This window comes from Triturus cristatus, chromosome 6 (assembly GCF_964204655.1).
Source record: "Triturus cristatus chromosome 6, aTriCri1.1, whole genome shotgun sequence".
In the NCBI taxonomy this organism is placed as follows: Eukaryota; Metazoa; Chordata; class Amphibia; order Caudata; family Salamandridae; genus Triturus; species Triturus cristatus.
Window position 1 is genome coordinate 151,723,305 of NC_140589.1, and position 20,935 is coordinate 151,744,239.

Below are 20,935 nucleotides of genomic sequence, written 5' to 3' on the forward strand. Positions count from 1 at the left end.
TAAAGATCCACCATTTACTAAATTGAAAAAGGTGTGGCTATGTATGCATTCTGGACCTGTCTCAAAACGTTTAGTGCATCGAAATGGGCACAAGTCACAAATTGAATTTACAGAATTGTGATCCTTAACTATGTATGCTGTAACATTGTATATCAGAAATGTTGCCAGCTAAAGTAGAACATTATGATTATAACATAGGTAATATGTTGGCATTCAGAAGCCCTTCAAGTGATGGTTTACAGCCAAATGTTGTCAACGTGGTGTGGCATAAATGCTTACCTTTGGTGCAAACTGAACTCAATCTTCATTTCATAAAGGTGTATATAAAAAAAAAAGTTAAGGTGTGTTTTCACCTTGAAATTTACCTTAATCTGACAGGTCAGGTACAAGTTCAAGATCAGCTATTTAAATGCGAACCTATATTAACATGTTTCTTTTTTATTCACAGGATTTCATGCCTTCCTCCTATCTTCAGCAGCAATAGCAGTGGCATTGTATTTTAAAATTAACCTTCTGTACGTGTATGACCACTTTCTTCAGTTTGCTGTCTCAGCTACAATTCTCTCTTTGTTGCTCAGTATTTATCTCTATATTAGATCACAAAAAAAAGCAGAAGATGAGCTGTCACTTGGTGGAAACTCTGGTAAGTTGCCAAGAAAAACTGTTCATTCTCCCTGTCATGTCATTGTAACTGAGAGTAAGTAGTACTTGATTTAAATGCCTGCAGTTAATTTCAGTTACATCTATCAATACACCAAGCCAAGATTGGTCTTTTTCATGTCGCCTCCGAATGTTTTCTCACAGCATGGATTGTCAAGGTTAGAAAATCTCAAGTGACCTCTCTTCCTCTCTTGTGGAAATGCTACAATATCTTTATCTCAGACAGTTTGTATTCCGACAGTCCTACTCAAATTAGAAAGACGTGCACCATACTAAATATTCTTTGTTGGCACCTGGCTGGCCCTATCATTTTCTTTTGAAATAGTTGACTACCAATGATAAACGCTGCATGTTTCTGTTTCTCAAAAGGGACTTTTCCCCACCATAATGTATTTTGAGCATGGACCGCCATCTTTTTCCTGCGTTGTGCTTTAAAGTCTAATTCCTAAGGCTATATTAAGATCTTGAACTCAAAAACAATGCTTTGATGCACAGGTTTAATAGAAAACAGTACATGACCAATTGCTCAATTTTTTACACTGAGTGTTAGGGACAAGCAATTCTCCTCCTTATAATTTCAGTAGCCTTCTCTGTCATGCACGGTTTATGCAAGCCTTACATTTTAGTGTCTGGAACCAACAGAGTTAGTCTATAGAAGTCTTTCTCCTCTCAGACACATTTTAATAATGCTCTTGCATAATATCTTTCTTTTATGGAAAGATTGTCCTAGTGGAATGTTTCATAAGAATTTTGAACCTGTGGCAACAATTGACAAACTGCTGACATGAAAACTTCTTCCCCCGCAGCCATTCATAGTTTTTGCCTAGATAGAATTAGCAAACGTCTAGCTTTTTTGGCTCTAGAGTCTTACACTGTCTTGGTTAAAGAGATGTAAAGAGAATGTTTCCTGATTTTGTCTTTTCTCATTGGACTTCCAATAAGACCATTACAGTTCTCCCCCTTTCTTTAAAATAATGGTTCGAAAAACTATAGCAGCTTGATTCATCAGCAGGCCTTACATTTTAAATTGGGGGCCCCAAAAAATGTGTTTTGAAACCTTTTACATTTCGGTTTATGTGGTGTCCCAAGAGCTGTGTAAGTGTATCTAAGATGTCCATTAACCAGTGTATTGTATCCTTTACAAAGAAGTACTGTATTCAGTGTTTTTAAGTCGCTTTACTTGCAACGTGATAGTTCTGAAAGATTTTTTAACCAACCTTGACCCTAAATTTGGATCATTTGTGTCTACAGGACAGACTCTAGGGCTCCTCCTCCCTCATTCTGTAAGCACTGAATGCCACGCTAAAGCCTTTGCTCAGTTGGGGGCGCTAGGTGGCGCACAACCTAAATGGCCGCACGCCTGTGAGGCTCCGGACACCTGGCTAATCAATTCGTCTTTTATCCTGATCGGATGACAGCAGCTTGCCACCCTGAAATGGCAATGGCTTACTGATGCTACCTACTATCTGTTGCTCTAAGCCTGGTTCCTGAAGACGTCTCCTCGCTCTGCCATCGGCTGGGGAAGTTTGCCCGAGATAGAGGTGGGGACCTACGGTGACCTGAGGGCGACTGTGCTGATTACGGGAGAGCCGAGGCTGTACACGCGATGCCTGGGCCGCGGGATCAGCGGCGCTGCCGCCTCCTTCGCCACTGACGTACATCGGAGGTACCGAGAGCCTGCCTACCGCCGCGGGGTCTGCTGCGGGGACATCCAGCTTGCTGATTGCCGGACGGGACGACACACACGGTGAGGCAGACTGTAATTGATTGCTACCCCAGGCGCGACTCTCACCCCCTGCCGGACTCGTCGCCCATCATAATTAGCGTCTGAGTACTCGGCTCTTCCGCGGGGCGCCGCAGATCTCGGTATCCCGCTCCCCCCTCCACCTCGTGTCAATATATTGCTGCCCTTGCGGGAGACTGTGCAGGGACTGAATGCGGGGCACTTCTACACACGCTATAGGGGGACTACTTTGCAGCCATTGACTCCTGCTACGCCGATTGGCCCCACTGCTGGACATTGACACCAGGCAATTACTTTACTCCTTCAGATGAGGCCGACTTGACTACAATTAAATATGCCTTCATGCTAATATAAGTCCCACAAGCACTCGTGCCTGAGCCTAAGCCTTCTGCCAACTTGTGACTTTTGCCTCGGTGGGGGTAACCTGGTCAGGCCTGGCGAGCGAATCTCCACGCATGTGGGCAGCGCTATCCCCTACTATACACTCCTTTCTGCAGAGTGCTGCGCACCTGATCTGCTGGCGGTGCTAACTGCGCTCAGCTCTAGCTGTGCTGCTCCTGGACTTCGCACCAGAGACTGCTTTCCTGGCCCCTTGGTGCTGGATTTTCTAGCTACATCCTACTTGCGGCTGTCAATATAACAAGTTCTGCCTTCGCCGCATTGTACCGCGCTGCTGATCCTCTGCTCGGATATAGCCTGCCTCCAGCTCCACCACCCCTATTGTTGAGCAGTGCATCTGTTGCTGGCCTTGCATTCCATCTGTGCCCGTTCACTTGGTCCGTTGCGCAGGTACCATGGGGAAGCCTGAGGGTCGCCAAACCAAACTCCTCTTTGATGCCAAGAGATCCGCCACGCGCTCCTGCACTGAAGAGGTGGATCCATCAACTACTACGTCCTCCTCGGTCCCTCCCCCAGCTTCGGATGATGAGATCAAATCCCTACTACTACTGGACATGCGACACAGTCTGACTGACCTCTCCACCAAAACGGATTCAATGAATACGCGCATGGACTACATAGTCCAAAAAGTGGAGAAACATGATGAGCGGATCAAGGAGGCAGAGAAAGGAATTTCGGATACGGAGGACACTACCTCGCGGATGTCCCTCCAAATGCCCCAGATGGACAAGCTCTTAAAGGTGATTGCCACCAAGAACGAGGATTTGGAAGCCGGCGCAATAACATTGGCGTTACCGGAATTCCTGAGAGCACCAACACCGGCAGGATGGAAGATTTCCCCGAACGCCTGCTACGCACCACCTTCGGGGCAGAAGCTTTTTCATCTCAGTTCATAGTGGAGCGGGCGCTTCTATCCCTTGGTCCGTGCCCTGCCCCGAGGGCTAATCCGAGAACGATAATTGCGCGCCTCTTAAATTACAGGGACCGGGATGTTGCGCTGAAATTCGTCAGAGATCGCCAGAACTTAAAATTTGAGGGCGCTGGCTTCTCAATATATCCCGATTTCACGATGGCGGTGCAGGAAGCCTGACGTAAACTTCTTCCGGCCAAGCAAAAACTCCGCAAACTCCAGATTGAATATGCTGTGCTCTATCCAGCACTTCTGAGAGTTACCTACCGGGATAAGCACCACTTCTTTACGAACGAATAGCAGGTGGATGACTTTCTTCGTACCATCAAAAAAGGCACTCAGGCACGAGACTCCCCGGATCGCCTCTCCCAATCGCCATCTTTGAGTGCTGACTGAACTCCATTTCTTTTGTACCTCTGATCGCTAGCTGCCTCCCTATCTCTTCTCCGTGAAGAGCCGTGCAATCGAGTTGAGTTCTGTCCTCCTTCTTCTGCGACATATCCGACCTGCCATCACTCCGGCCAAACTGCTTGGGACTCTGTGGAGTGATGTCACGCTGTCTGCACCCTCGCGGCACCCAGCTAGTTTCAGACTACACCTTTCTATGCTCCTCTCTCCGACCACAGATAAGTTCTGATGCTGAATACATAATGACTGTGTCGTCCCATCGTAGTGTGTTATCAACATTATAATCCTAATGTTGGCGCAATTTGTTCCCCAATTACTGGTGCCCCTTTGGGGATGGTTTTTTATTTTGTATTTTCTTCTGTCTCCCTACTTATTTAAATGTATGGTGTGGATGTAGCTGATGGTCATTCCATCATCGCACTGTACTTGCCAAGGGTTCTCCCCCTTGAACATCTGCATTGGGGGAGGCACTCGTTGCACACTGGCGTACCACCACATGGGAGATCCCCTTAGATCACTCTACTTTCGTAATGACTTTGTTCTTATTGCACCGTTGCAATGTGTTCGTGATGTTGGGTGATGGTGGTGCTGCCGGCACATTTGGGGTGCCGCTGTGGGTGGGGGAGGGATTTATGTTCATTGTTTGTATTGAACCTATTGACAAGCGCAGGCACTCTTCGAAGACATGCATGGTATTATATTCTCTGCAGGCCACTTCTTCTCCTTACTAACGTATTCCTTCCTGTAAGAACTCGCTGAGCCCCTACGACTTAATCTAATCTCCTGGAATGTTCGGGGCATTTGGGACCCTCGGAAATGTAGGCATATCATCTCCTACCTAGACAGACATCATGTACACATAGCGGTACTGCAAGAAACCCACTTTGACCCCTCCCGCTCTCCCACATTTGCCAGTAAGTGGGCCATGACACGTGTCTTCTCCTCTTACTCTACATACTCTAGGGGGTGGCCATTCTGGTTAAGCGCAACTCACCCTTCATCCTGGGGGGTACACAGCAGGGTCGCTTGGGGCGTAGCTGTATACTCTGGGGCACGTCTGGGACTCAATCAGTCACGTTAGTGTGTAGCTACGGTCCTAACACAGACCACCCGGATTTTTACACCACATTCTGCAAGTAGGCTCCACCCATATTATTTGGGGGGGGAGACTTCAACTCTGCTTTCAATCCGGCGATGGACAGATCTACCCCTCTTCCCATTCATTACACCAAAACACAAGCAACCATACAGGGTGTTCTCACAGCCCATGGGCTCACTGATGCCTGGCGCCATCTTCACCCCGGTAATAGAGAAGGTACCCATTACACTGCTCACCATGCCTCATGGGCCAGGCTGGACTACTGGGTAGTCTCCCGAGGCGCTGTTTCCTGGATTGAACGTGCTACCCATCTCGCCAGGACTTATTCAGACCATGCGCCAGTGCTCATAACTATTGCTCCACCTGATATGCGCTCCACACCCCGAATCTGGCGGCTTGCTCCGGAGGCCCTACTCGACTCAGTGTTCAGAACAGAAATAGGTGAGGAAATCACCTCCTTCTTCCAGAATAATATTGACTCTGTCCCCTCGATAGGAGTGGTGTGGGAAGCTTTCAAGGTTACCATACGCGGGGCCTGCATGGCTAAAAGCTTCGGGGTCCTACGTGATCTGCGCCGTCTAGACTTTGCATCCAAGGTGCCAGAACCACTCTCACTGAGCAATGCCTTTTTGTTCAACTGGTCGACTCCATTAGTCTTTGTCTTTCCACTGATATCACTAATACCACTGGTAATCTTTTAGACTGTATACATCTTGAATATCTTTCACCTCTTCATCAAAACAGTGAAATCTATCCACATTCGGCAAATCCCAGTGGTGGAGTGAGGGGTAAATCTATACTCCTCCACTCTATTTTACAGCTTGAATCCTACCTTGCCACTACATCTTGCATTCTGAATAGTTTATTTGAGTGTTCTATTGAATCCCTCCACCATTCCATTGGATTCTTGTGTGTTTTTACTCTATCCCTTAGAAGGTTTTCCATCTCCCTAGACATCAGTTGCAGGTCATTATCGGTAAGTATAAATTTTGGATTGCCCTCTCTGACAAAAAACTCAGACATCCTTCTTGTCACAGCAGAGGTGCAAGTTTCACTTGTGGTTCCAACTGCAGGCCACCTAGACAACATGTCCATAACCACCAACAAATATTTGCTGGATCCACCGACATTAATAGGACATACAATATCTAAACCACTTTCCTCCCACACATCACTAGGCATTGCTTTGCTAACCATTGGGGCTGTCTTCACTATCATGGCCTTATCACACGTATTCCACTTTCTACATTCTCTAACTACACGTTCAGCCGGGTCTGGTGGCTCAGTGGACTAATGCTTCTACTGCAGGGGCCTGTGATCGACCTCATGGTCACAGGTTCAAATCCCGGTGGGTCCACTCAGCCTTTCATCCATCTGAGATCTATAAAATCAGTACCATTGAGTTGGGTAACAACAAACATCTGTTATTCAGCGCCAAGATAGCCATAGTGGTGAACGTACCCTTTACAAATACACATGTTATGTTATGTTATATCTGTCCCTGGTCACTAGTATTCACTCCTAAGTCTTTCTTTGGTTTTAGATATCCCCGATGACCTTCATGAGCCAAGCCTATCAGTCAATTTCTGACACTCTTTAGTGGAATCAGTCTGGTTCCTTTCAAAACAATATTGTTGACAGCTGTCAACTCATTAGCAATCTTTGCAAATTTGCGAACTGCTTATCTAGTTTCCAACTAGTCTCCATCCAGAATGAACTGACAAATTTGTCTCAACTCCTCATCCAACTCCAGCTCACGTAATAACTCCAAAACACCCCCCCCCCTTATTATGCTACATACATTCACCTCATCATCTTTCCACCATGCATCATTCTCACATTCTTGGTCATGGCTACGCACAGTCAACCTTGACAGGCAATCCGCAGCTTTGTTGTCCATTCCCGGTAAATATGAAACAACAATTTGAAAGTCTTGGTGACCCAAATACCACTTGCAAATCCTCGACAAAATGTTCTTACCAAACACTTCCTGTAAAGGCTTATGGTCATATTGAACCAAACACTTGATGTCCCACACTGGTTTTGTTAATCGCCCAGTAAACGGATAAAACCTCCTTTTTAATGGTTGAATAGCCTTCTTGAGCTCCTTTTAAAGACCTAGAGGTAAATGCTATTGTTACATCATTGCCTCCCTGCACTTGCTTCAAAACTGCTCCCAAATCTCTCTGACTCGCATCAGTTACAATCACACATGGCAAGCCAGGTGTGAAACTTCTCAAACTCTGTGCCGTAGAAAGTGCAGACTTTAACATCCTCAAAGTCCCTCTGACATGCCCCAGACCACACAAACTCAGCATTTTTGCTAAAAGAAACTCTTAATACTTTGTGTGCGACTGATAAAATTCTAAACAAATCTTGAATAATACTCTGACATAGCCAAGAATGATTGTACTTCTTCTTTCTTTGTGGTGGCAGGCAAGCTCAAGACAGTCCTGACCAAATCTTTGGATCTGATGCCTTCACCTGCTTAACATGCCCCAAGTGTGTGATCTCTGAGAGACAAAAACGACATGTTCAAGACCATCTAGTGTTGGGTCAGGATGTTTACACTTCATTTTTCTTCGAAGAAGTCTTTCAATTCACTAGATAGGTGACTCCTCCTTTCGGTTTCGGTGATAGTGCGCATGGGCATCGACTCCATCTTCAGATTGTTTTTTTCCGCCATCGGCTATCGGGGCCGAGGAGGAACATGAACCGATCTCCATTTCCGAGTACAGCTCTGACCAGGATGAAGACATCCAGCATGAACAGCTTACTGTAAGTACAGAATCTCCCTCGCCCCGACATCCATCTCAACCGAAAAAGAAGGCTCTGGACCAACCCGCGCCCCCGGGCCCCGGTCAGCCCCGAGACCACACTTCTGACGCCCCGCCTTCAGGCTCGGCACCGAAGCCTGCAAAAATTCCTTCCAGGTCCAAAAAGCCCCACTCTAAATTGGGCACGGAGCCCAAACCTTCGGGATCGAAGCCAAAGTCCGGCTCCGAACCACATTACTCGGCACCCAAGCATACTTCGGATCTGAAGACACCAACTCCGAAAATGTCGGCATCGAAACCTCCGGCGCTAAAACAGACTGATGCACCAAAGTCACCAAAAAAGCACCATTTCGACGATCCGCCCGATAAACCGGACCCGAAACAGAAGGTGTTGTATATTAATCCTCAAACTGGACATGATACCACAAAAGTGACTCTAAAAAGATGGGCTGATACACAAGAGGAATATCCCATTCCCTTGAAGAAGAGAACTGTTGGAACTAACCCTTCCTCTCCTACTCTTCCATCACCCCCTTCTCCTCAGTTTCTACCGGTGTCAACTTCACCTGAACATTCATCGCCACATACACTTGACAATCAGGATGATGGGGATGGCAATGGGGATGGGGATGAAGATGATATTCAGCCTATACCTACAACACTATCTCGCCCACAGGCAGTGATCCTGACTTATACCCTACCAAGCCCTGTCCACAGGACGACAGTGTAGGCTACATTGAATTGCTGGGTAGGGCAGCTAATTACCATGGGGTGCAGCTCCACAAAGAGTCTCTTGAAGAGGATTTCCTCTTTGAAACCCTTAGCAGTACACAAAAATCATCACGCAAGTTACCCATGCTCAAAGGAATAATTCGGCATGTAGACGATATCTTTAATGATCCTGTCAGGGCACGTATCCTTACCCCTATCGTAGATAAAAAATATAAGTCAGCACCATCCGACCCAGGCTACATAAGGGGACAATTACCATTGGACTCATTGGTGGTGTTCAACGCACGCAAAAGGGCCAACTCCCAAACTACAGGAGATGCTCCACCCCCAGATAAAGAATCTAAGCTTGTTGATGCTTCTGAAAAAACGGTGGCCTCTCAGGCAACAACCTTCTGGCGCATATCTAACACACAAGCCTTGTTAGCTAGATACGACTGTGTGCACTGAGACAAAATGGAACAATTACTCCAATTTCTACCCCAAGAACATAGAGCCAAAGCTCGAGACCTAGTGAGGGAGGGACAACTTATCTCAAATAATCAGGTGCTCCCTAGATGCTGCTGACACAGCTGCCAAGAACAGGTGCATACTGGGTAAGTAGCATTTTCCTTAGTGAATTTCAAAGTCATTCCTTTCTGTTCAAACATCTTCCAAACCTCTTTGATCTTGCTTATATGTTCCTTCAAACTTTTACTGTAAGTGAGCCCATCATCTTGAAAAAACTTGACACTTGTTCTCTCTTTAAGTACTTCAGACATAGGACTCTGGAAAATAGATGCTGCAGAATACAGTCCAACCTGCATCCTTTTAAAATGGAAAACACCAACCAATGTAATGAACGCAGTTAGATTTTTAGAATCTTCACAGAAACAGACTTGATACGGTTGCGTCAGGTCGAGAGTGGTAAAAAACTTTTCTATCATCGCTGTCATCTCTTTGAAGTTGGGCAATTGAAACTTGCCTTCCACCAACTCCTTATTGAGGTGCCTAAGTTCAGTGCACAGACATATGTCCCCAGACTGGTTGGTTGCCACAACTACAGGCGCCACCCACTGAGAAGCTTCCACGGGCTTACTCCTATAATGTGTGAGTTCCACCTCCACTGCACCATGCAAACTCAAAGGAATATTTCTCACCATGCACGCAACGGTACTGGCACTATTTCCAAGATAATGCAATGAGTGTAACTTTTGATGCACCCTACTTTATCAGAAAATACTTATGGAAACTTCAAGAAAAATAGTTGACATAGTGTTCACTGCCCTGACTTGAACTTGACTTGTGGGATTTGGATCTAAGAATATGCCCAGCAAGTTTTGATGTGGCCAGCTTAAAATGGTGTCAACTTTCACAGGAACATATACTTTCCCCATAGCACGGTTCCTTCTAAACTCTAAATCAGCCTCAAAATATCCCACCAACTCTAAAGGTTTTCCCCCATAACTGTATGGCCTGACATTGGGTTGAAGAAGCTCGACTTTACCATTGAAACAACAAGCATAATCCTCATCAGACAATCTTGTTCCAGAGTCCATCATCACGGACACCTCAATGCCATTGACCTTTACCACGTCAGCAGAATGTTCACAACGCACATTAGAAATGCATTTCACGTCATTGATAAGCAGTTTGTAAGTTTTGACATAATATTGTTTTGCAACACTTGCAGCACAACATTTATGTCATTCACATCTACCTACTTTGAGTTTTTTCCTTGGCATTAGTGGACTTGAATTATTTCGCAAAATGCCCTCCTCCCACATGATCTATAAAAGACACGGATAGCAGGGCAATCTTTGCTATTTGCCAAATGGTTAGGATTTCCACACCTGAAAGAAGAGATTTTAGAAACAAGCATTTTGCTGTTTTTTTGTGTAAAATGTTGCCAGTTTGAATTTAAGTTACAATCTCTTGAATTCTGGAAATCATGTAAACATTGCCATGAGTGTTCTATTTGCTTAGCTATTGTCAAAACTAGGATCATTTCTTGACCATAAAGCCTCACACACCGTTACTTTTACACTCAATCATAAATGTATTATTGCTTCTTTCCTCTGTGTTCTCTCCAAAATTACACAGTGAAGCAAGTTTACCTAAGTGGAGTCATAAAGTATTCTAATGATTCTCCCTCTTTTTGCTTTCTCTTCCCAAAATGAAATCATTGTAATGTGATGGACTGTAGGAAAGTGTCCCTTTTGACATGGTTAGCACATACCTTTTGCTTGGTATCTGGTGCAACTTTGACTATATTGTGCTAGATTCCTGCTAAACAGGTCCCCAGCACCAGTGTTCTATCACTAAAACTGTTCCTTTTGTTCCACATCTGGTCCTCCCCTTAGGCCCCATGTAAGTCCTTTGTAAATGGTACCACTGGTACCTAGGGCAATGGACCTAAAGTGCTCAGCTAAGGGCTTCCGCACTATCTGTGCCACCCTAACGGGTTCCTCACTAAGCTCATGAGGACTGCCATCGCAGCCTGTATGACTTGGTGCAGAGAAAACCGAAGAGTCAACATGCCACTCATGCCTGTGTGCCATGCGAGCAACACACTGCATGTGGTATAGGTAAGACATTCCTCCCTACAGCAGGCCTCACAACCCAAAGGTTGCACTATACCCCATGTGGGGACACATCTGCACGAGTAGAAATGTCCCTGTAATATATAAGCAAAAGCTTTAGATATAGTGTACCGGAAAATGAACACTTGTCATTAAGGGTTCCCCAGCTACATGATGGCTTCACTGTACCCCAAGGTGTTTGGTAGCAAACACCCCGTCATAATAAACCCACACTGATGCCAGTGTTCGATTTAATAAAACATGCACACATAGGACCCCTTTAGGGGTCCCCTGAAAACCTACTACTAGTGTGCTCCCTGACTGGTCTTGATCAGTCTGCCACCATAGATGGTTTCTGACCTCCTGAGGTGAGAGCCAGTGCTCTCGGAGGCCAAGAATAAAGCCTGCTCTGGGTGGAGGCAAGATTGACATTCCAGGGCTGGAAGTTTTAAAGCCCCTGCCGCCTTAGTGTTGCGACCCCAGGCCTCCCTGGATAGCGGAGATGTCCACGCCCTGTCCTGCGCCCACATTTGGCAGCTAGACAGGCAGGAACATTAGTTAGATTTGGAGGTGGGCCCATATTCAGCCAACACCATCCCATGGGCAGGCCAGCTGATGTGGACCCCATTTTTCAGATTCCTCCATATTGTTCTGAACCGTTGTAGACTACTAGGGTCAGGGTTATGCCCACTTCCCACAGGAAGTGTTCATATACAGGGTGTAGGCACCCTAAAGGTAGGTAGCCCATTGGCACCTGTCCCTCCCTGTAACTCCCCTAAATTGAGTATTTAGGAGGCACCCCGTACCTAAGAAGAAAAGGACAAAGAAGACTTGCTGAACCGGAAAACTGAGTGCTTGCTGTGAACTTTGGGTGCAAAACCCTGCCTGCAGCTTCAAGAGTCTACAATCAAGGTGAAATGTCTCGTCCTGCTGCCGTGTACCCTCTCAGAACCCCAGAGGACCGCCAGCCCACCACTAATCGCCTAAGAACTACCTTAGAGTAGAGGAGCTACTGCCCTGTAGCCTCAGGCACCGAATCGCAGAGTCCGGTCCACCGACTTGCAGCTCCAGGCCCGATCGGCATAGCAACCAAGGAAGAGGTGCTCGTGCTCTGGAAGTTCAGATCTGTCTCCCCACTGAGTGTGAAGGCACCAGGCCCAACCGGAGTCGTGGTGTACCAACCCCTGGAGTACTGGACGCCCTGCAACAAAGACCTACCGTAAGAGTCCAGTCGGGACTCCCAACTGCCCAGGAATCAAGCATCCATCGAGAGATATCAGCACCCCTGAAACCCACTATGTGAGTGGCCCAGCAGTCTTGAAACTGTCTCTCCAAGTTGCTTTCCCTATGACCGCGAGGAGCACCTTCACGCATCGAGCCCAGTCTACCAACCTGCTCTGTACCAAGCCCTCCCGGCCTTGGCAACTACGAACCAGTTGTGCTTGCTTGTCCCTAAGAACCTTGCGACATCAGCCCCGGTTTGGGAGTCCTCTGACTTGCCTGCAAGTCCCCTCATATAGCATGTTTCCAGGTGGCCCCCGTTCACCATAGCGTGCCAGTTACCAGCCTCACCAGCACCCTTCTCCCGGCAGAATTCGGGCGGATCGAGACGAATCGATGGCTATACTTTTAACCTTGACCTGTTACCCCTTGGCCCTCCGCATGTGAATTCGGAAGCCACTTTGCTTACATCTAATTGCATTATCGATTTTCCTTCCATAGTAATGTATTGTGCATAGAAGCACAACTGTAAAAGCTTGGTTTTGCTTGTACGATTTATTGCGAAAGAAAGTACTTACCTGTTTTGGTTCAGATACATATAAAAGAAATTTATTATTCGAATTTGGTCTCCTATTTATTCTTTGAGTGTGTGTCTCATTCTTTGCCTCTGTGAGTACAACAAATGCTTAGCACTAACCTCTGATAAGCCTAACTACTTGCCTACACTACCATAAAAAAAAGTGTTAGTAATATCTACTTTGGCCTCTGTAAGCCAATTGGGGAACTACTAGACTCTCTGCACAGTGTACTTCGTTTCGGTAAACTCTATAGAAAGCCAGCTTCCTACGTGGACACTTTATCAAAAAAACGTGAATCCAATTTTTTAACAGCAATTTCAAACTCATTTTAAGTATCCCCATCTCCCTTATCAATCGAATCTAGTAAGGTTTCAGAAGTTTCTTGTCCTTCTGCACCTAAGCAGTGTATAAGCATGGACGTTTTTTTCCTGGAGATAAATATGAACCACATACTTTCAAATCATTTATGAAGACCTTCTTCCATTTGGACCAGGGAAGAGGCTGGTCACCAGGTGTTGTGAGGAAAAAATGGCGGTGACGATATATGTTGCAAGATGGAAATAACAAATGCATATAGTCAGAAAAAAAATGTATAAAGGGAACACATAGATGGAAAACACTCCAGAAAGCACAAAGGATAAAATAATAGGAAAAGAAAACAATACAAATAACTCTATTGAAAAATCTCTGAAACACAAAAACGGTAACCATAAAAATGAAGTATAAGACTGGTAATTAGTCTTATTTCACTGTTGATGAATGAGATGAAGCAGGAAGAGGAAATGACACTTCAAACTCAGAAGATCAAGTGGGAGTAAATACAATGTTCACTGGAGGGCATGATAAACCCTGTATCTGGGCGAAGCTGTGCAAGCAAATCTGTGCCGCGGAACTCACACCAGAAATCTGCTGCCCTACGCATCGAATGGAGGCTGCTGATAAAAGTTGCTGCACGGGAGGTAGGGCATGAAACTCTGCATTGCGGCAGGCTAACGGTACGCGAATGTGTGCAAGGCAAACCGCTTCACAGCTGAGACCCAACAGGAAGCTCTTATGGCTGAAAACTGCAGAAATAAAGCGTTTGAGGGCCGAAAACCTACTCTGCCCAAATGAAATGCGCTAGGGCTGCGAGTAAGTTAGTGTTATAATACCTAATTTCCAGTGCTAAGTCTGACACCTGCAGAATACATGGAAGGCAGTCGAATGTTCAAAATGAATTTCTCTGCAGGTTAAAATAAATTTAGGCTGAAATGTACCTGAAAAATGTAGAGAAAGTTTAGAGAGTGGTGAAACTGTAAAATCAACTGCAGCTTGAGAAGCAGGCCAGCCGCATGTCCGTTGGCAGTAATATGTGAATGACTGCGTTGAAGCTTCTTAAAACACATAGGGAGTGCCCAATGTAGGAAGCTGGCTCTGTATATACTTTACCAAAGTAAGGTATAGTGTGCACTGAGTCCAGTATATCCCCGAAGGCTTACAGGGGTAAAAGTAGAGAATACCTTACTTTCTATTTGTGGTAGTGTGGGCGAGCAGTAAGGCTTTATCAGAGGGTAGTGTGAAGCATTTATTGTACACACTCGGCAAGAAATGATTTCACACACTCAGACAGAACGCTGACCAGTTTATTTTGTATAAAAATATTATATAATTGTATTTTGTTTCTAGAACCAAGCAAGGCCTGGCACAAATAGGTGTAATGGTACTTTGCAAGAATAATGCAGTTGAATGCAATTGGTTTGGTTATAGGTAAGTCAAATGTTCATAAACAGTTGAAATTACTATAGTTACTTTATGATTAATTTATGAGTAGTTGTTGGATTACTTTTCAGATTACTTTTCTTTCTCCGTGTGGTGTACCTAGATTTCACAAGGGGACATTTATTGGATAAAGGTAAGTAATGCAATTTGTTATAAAAACACACTTGTATAACTTTTCATAGAATTTCCAACTCCACACTTAAAACCTTTTTCACAGAAAAGCAGTCAGTGCCATCCTATGAGAGGAAATTAAGTTATTGGTTTACAGGTAAGTACTTGGTTTTGGGAGTTGGGTATCTGGGGTTAGAACAAGGGTCCCCCCAGGGTCAAGGATGCACCTCAAGAGCACCCTCAGCGGCACTAGGACGCCTAGGTGCAGAGTGCTGAGGCCCAATATTATCCAGTGGGGGATAGGGGGCCTCCGGTTGGTGGCTGCTCAAGACAAGGCCACAAGGCTGAGGGAGCATATCTCCTAGGGTGAATCTCAGGGCAAAGGGGAGGTTCAAGTTAGCACACAAAGTGCACGCAAAGCGGCACAGTGGTGGCTGGGTGCAGGGTGCTGTTTTAGCATCTGGTGCCCTGTTTTCAATAGGTATTGTCCGTTTTCGACAAACTGCTGGCTTGGGGACGAGTACTTTCTGGAGGCGACCACCGGTTGGAGAGGTAAGTTGAGATGCTTGGGGTTTCCTGGATACAGTTGGTTGGGCCACCCAAATCAGTGGGGTGTCGGGTACAGGGGTGTCCTTTGACGCTGGGTTTCCTTACCAGCTCCTAGTCGCGGTCTGGGGGACCCTCCAGATAGAGGCTACAGGCGTCAGCTGGAAGCTTGAGGCAAGTCAGGGGTCACTGCATCTCCGGTCAGGCTCGCCGGGGAGAACTCCTCTTGGTGTTGGCTCACTCGAACTCGGGTTGTGGGCGTCGGGTGCAGAGTAGAGCAGACTCACATGTTTGGCCGGAGCCAGAGTCTGCTGGTGAGCAAATCCGATGCTCACAGGAGACAAAGTCTTTTCAGTGAAGGCAGGGCAGGTTCTCCGGGTGGCTCTCGACCCAGGAGTCCAGAAACATGTCTGGGGTTGGCAGCTGGCGAGCAGCCAGTCAGCCAGAACGATAGAGTTAGGTAGTTTTTCAGGGGTCATCTCTAAGATGCCCTCTGAGTGCATTTTTCATTAAATCCCATCACTGGCATCAGTGTGGGTTTCATGTGCTGTGAAGTTTGATACCAAACTTCCCAGATTTCAGTAAAGTCATTATGGTGCTGTGGAGTTAGTAATGACAAACTACAAGACCATATACTCTTTATGGCTTTACTGCATTTACAATGTCTAAGATTAGATTTAGACACTGTAGGGGCACAGGGCTCATGCACCTGTTACCTCAGCAGTGGCATAGCGCATCCAGCTAGAGTGATGGCTGACCTATGCGGCAGTCGGTTGTAGGCATGGCACACAGGGATATGTGCCATGTCGACTTTTCTCTGCACCAAAACATGCAGCCTGCAACAGCAGTGTGTGTCTGTTAACGTACAGGACCTGTAAGGGTGGCACAAGAAGTGTTGCAGCCCTTAGAGGCCTTCTCTGGTCACAGTTCCCTTGGTACCTAGGGTACAAGGGACTTGCATGCGGCCAGATAGGTGCCAATTTGGGGGTACAGAGTATAGTTTTAGGGAAAGAACATAGGCCCTGGGTACCTGGTTGGCAGGAACCCAGGGCACACTCAGTCAAAGAGCATCACCATCTGTCAAAATGTTGGTGGAAACATTAAAAAAGGGACACTTTCCTACAATGGGGACTCTTTGTTTGGAAAACACATCGATGAGGCGCTCCTAACAATAAAAAACTATACTGACACAGCAAAATCAGTAGGCACCCTGCAGTACAGGAAAGTGCCATTCAGAGGAGCCAGAGGAAGTGGATTCACGGCCTACAGAGGTGGCTTCCAAAGGGCCCAACAATATCAGGCCTATCAGCCACAGTACAGCTAAAACTACCATCGATGGCTAGTGTCTCTCGCCAGAGGGGCCACAACTAGTTACTCTTACCAGAGGGGCCAAGACACTGGCAGAAAACATTGAAGATCGGTTACCAGCTTCCCATGCTTCTCATCCTGTGGTTGCAAGAATTATCAACTATTTACAACAGTGAAGAGTAATAACTACCCACCAATGGGCATTGGATCATGTAGCCTTTGGCCAAACCCTGGAATTTACTGAGAGACCACCCACTACTCCACACAGAGGAACCCCCCACACAGAGGAACCCCTCCCCCTCATCTTCACTTATTACACAATGAGCCCAAGGTCATGCTTTCTAAAGGAGTAATCAAAGAGGTCTTGTTGCTACAAAGGAGACAAGGTTTCTACTCTCGTTTTTTCTTGATAAAAAAGAAATCAGGGGAGTAGGGGCCAATAATGGACCTCCGGAAGCTCAACAAATTCCTGAGGAAACAGACGTTCAGGATGGTAACATTGGCCGAGATCCTACGTTGCCTCTACAGAAAGATCTTCATGACCTCCCTCTATCTGGAAGATGCATATTTCCTCATCCCTGTCCATCGAAAACATCAAACATTTCTCAGGTTTATAGTAGCTGATGCCTACTTCCAATTCAAGGTCCTATCTTTCGGGCTCAAATCTGCACCAAGGATTTTTACAAAGTGCATTGCGCCAGTAGCTGCAGCTCTGCGATCTCAAGGTCACCAAATATTCCCCTACTTGGACGACTGGCTGCTGAAAGCACCAATGGCGCAACAAGTTTCTCAGTCTTGGACTGACAGTGAATCAAGACAAGTCGACATTTCTTCCCAGCCAGGTCATATAGTTTTTTAGGCTCCAGATTAGACACAGTCTGGTGCAAAGCCTTCCAATTTATGAGCGTCAAATCCATCTGCAGCAGTTAGTGCTGGCCATTTCAAAGAAACGGTCTGTTTCTGTAAGAAGGTACAAGTCGCTCCTAGCCATGTGCTCATCATCTATAGACCTCGTCCCGTTGGCCAGGCTACAGATGAAACTACTTCAGGAGAAACTTCAATGTCAGTGGCTTCAAACATCGGGATCCTTTGAAGACATGCTACATATCACTCCAGTCATGAAGGAAGCCCTGCAATGGTGTTACCTCAGACCAAATCCCTTGAAAGGTCTTACCTTTCACCAATTGATTCGCCTGCAGCCATCACCATCTCTTCTGACCAGGGACAGGGGCCAGGTATGTCTTCCGGAACCAACGTCTCTTCACTTACATGCTTGGCTCCTGAGTTCTTGGAGTTCAGGGACATGAATATCTCTCAGGAATGCAGGGACATACTTGCAAAATCTAGAGCCGAAAGTTCTAATATAACCTACAAGCTTAAATAGAAATGGTTATGCTTCTGGTGCCAACAAAACTATTTACATCCATTTCAAGCATCCCAAACACAGATTTTGCCATACCTATTCTCCTTAGCAAAATCAGGCCTCACATTCACTTCAGTCAAAGTGCACCTTGTCTCAGTCTCTTGGTACAGAAGAGCAGCCCAGGCTCCTTCGCTTTGTTCCACTAGTCTGGTGAAACAATATATGAAAGATCTTTTCCACGCCTTCCGTCCGGTGTGGACACAGTCTCCGGAATGAAACTCAACGTGGTTCTCGCACAATTGATGGAACAGCCATTTGAGCCAATTCACAGAACTAGATTTAACTTCCTCACATGGAAGGTAGCTCTCCTACTGGCTCTAACTGCAGCGAGGAGGGTTAGTGAAATACAGGTATTCGCTATCAAAAAACCTTTCTTCAGTCCTTGGAGGACTTTGTTACTCTCAGGACCAATCCTACTTTTATCCCTAAAGTTATGTCTCAGTCTCAGTCTCATCTTAATGAGCCGGTCATACGCCAATCTTTCTTCCTGAATCTAACTACACCAGTAGAGAGGGCACTGCATACACTTGATTTCAAGTGGTGTCTCAAATTTTCCCTGCAAAGAACTAAGGACATTCGAAAGACTGATCAGTTGCTTGTGGTTTATGGTCAAGGCAGGAAAGGAACCGCAATCACAAAAGCCACTGGCGGTAGATAGGTTCCAGCGACAATTCAGTTTTGTCACAATAATGCTGTCAGGCCTTTAACAAGAAGAACTAAGGCACAGTTCCCCAGATCGGTGTCAACATCAGCAGCTCTTTTCGCTGGAGTGACTTTGGAGAAAAGTTGCTATGCGGCAACCTGGAAAAGTACCCATATAGTCACACAGCACTACTGCCTGGAATCTGCGGCGTGCGGAGATGCAGCTGTCGTTCGGTCGGTATTACGTCATCTGTTCAACTGAGGTGAGCCTCTTTCGAGTAAGGAGGATTTCTTTATATAAATGTATAGATACAATATATATAGTTGTACATATAGATCTGATAGACTACTAGCTGCAGATTCCTTCACGTAGAATTATCCCCAGGCTTGAGACTGGACCCGGAAAACCTTTTTTGCCCAGGATCCCTGCGCGCCAGGCGGACGGCATCACGCGACTCCGCCCAGGCGTCGTCCGCTTACGTGACGTCAGCGAGGTCACATAAGTCCCACCCCGGCACGCCTACGTCAGTTTTTTTCCTTTTCCGCGTGCAACACGGATCCGGTTTGTGCTCTGGGCCTGTTTAGGCCTTTCTGTTATGCTATTGCTACGTGTACAGTGTGTGAATGCCTTCGGGCTTTACAACTTGCTCGTCGTGTGGTCGCCTCATGTCGGTGACGGATCCTCACCCCATCTGTATGTGGTGTTTGGGGGAGCACCACGACTCCACTGATTGTGAGGCATGCCAGCAGATGAAGCAGAGTCCCGGCGGGAGCGCCGGATGAAACTTCTTTCGGCTCGTGTGTCCAGGTCGGTGTCGTCATCTCGCCCGGCCCCTGCAGAGGGTTCTCGGACCGGCGGCTTCCCTCGCCGAGTTCGATCTTCTCCCAGGTCGCAAGAGCGCCGCTCACCTCTTGGTAACTGTCGCAGTTTGTCCCCGAGGGTCGGGATCCGGCCTGTCGGGAACGTGGGCTCTCCGCGGGTGGTGCGGCCTGGCGTGTCGTCCCTTTATCTGCTGTTTCCCAGCGTGGGGGTGACCAGTGTCCAGATGGAGACATATGCGGCGGCTTTGTAGGCCTCACTGGCTTCTCCTCCTCCTTCCCCTCCTGGGACGTCAGCAGATCCCTTGCAGTGTGCTGGGCCCTCGGCGGCGGCGCCGGCTGCTCCGGCCTTGGCCCCAACTGGTTCGGATCGAGGCTCAGAGCATGTCATACCGTTGGAGTGCAGCCCTTCGGGGGTCCCTCCCTCGGACCACGGCGCCTCTGCTTCGATACAAACTCCCGCGGGAGTCCTTGTGGCGTTGCGGGATGTTGCCGGGGCTCGGGTCGCACCCCTGAGCACCTCTCGGTCCTCAGGACAGGCAGCGGCCCTGTCCGAGGCCGAGTTGACGCCGCTGCAGCGCCGGCGGCTGCTGGCCCTGGTGGCGCCACAGGGGTAGGTGAAGAGCCCCTCTAGCCCTGTCACGAGTCACGGCTGGCGGTGGACTCCTCGTGCCTCCCCGGGCCCTTCTTGTCCCTCCACGCAGGCAGCTGCCTCGTCGGAGGTCAGGTCGGCGCTGTTCTGGCACCGCCCCTTCGCCACCCCAGCTCCGGCCCAGCTCCGGTCTCCTGCGCCGTGCGCTGTCTCGGAGGTCGCCCCGGCATCTCCTCTGGCACCGGTCCTGCCTCAGGTTGCGGACTCTACGGTGCCCGGCCGACGTCAGGTCGTTGACTCGTCTTCGGACGCCTCCTCTTCTCCAGAGGTTCGGCGGTTGCTGGTGTCATCCTCGCCGGAGACGGGCCACAGTGTCGTGGCTTTTTCACCGACGTCGTCTAAAGGCGGCACCTCGCCGTCTCCACGACCTCGGTCTTTGCCGGAGGAGCCGCAGGTCCCCTACTCCTCGGTCCCTCTTCCTTCCTTCCGGCCTTGGCCCTTCCTTCCTCTGGTTGGCTTGGGTGATGGCCGCCTTAGCTTGCAGCTGTCACCTAACGAGGAGCTGCTTTCCCCTCCGCGGAGCCCTATAGAGCCGGGTGCGGCTTTCTCCCACGCTGTTTCCACGGCTGTGAGGATTTTGCGCATGGGTG

At 47.5% G+C, this 20,935-nt stretch overlaps 1 protein-coding gene across 5 annotated transcripts in view; it reads left to right on the top strand.

The window, feature by feature from the left end:
• LBR (lamin B receptor) overlaps positions 1-20,935 on the top strand; it is an 806,934-nt gene that overhangs the window by 444,482 nt on the left and 341,517 nt on the right. For all 5 annotated transcript variants that reach the window (XM_085610386.1, XM_085610387.1, XM_085610389.1 and 2 more), the window contains exon 8: positions 449-643. In XM_085610386.1, coding sequence (XP_085466512.1) covers positions 449-643 — 195 coding nt within the window. The remainder of the gene's footprint in view (positions 1-448; positions 644-20,935) is intronic.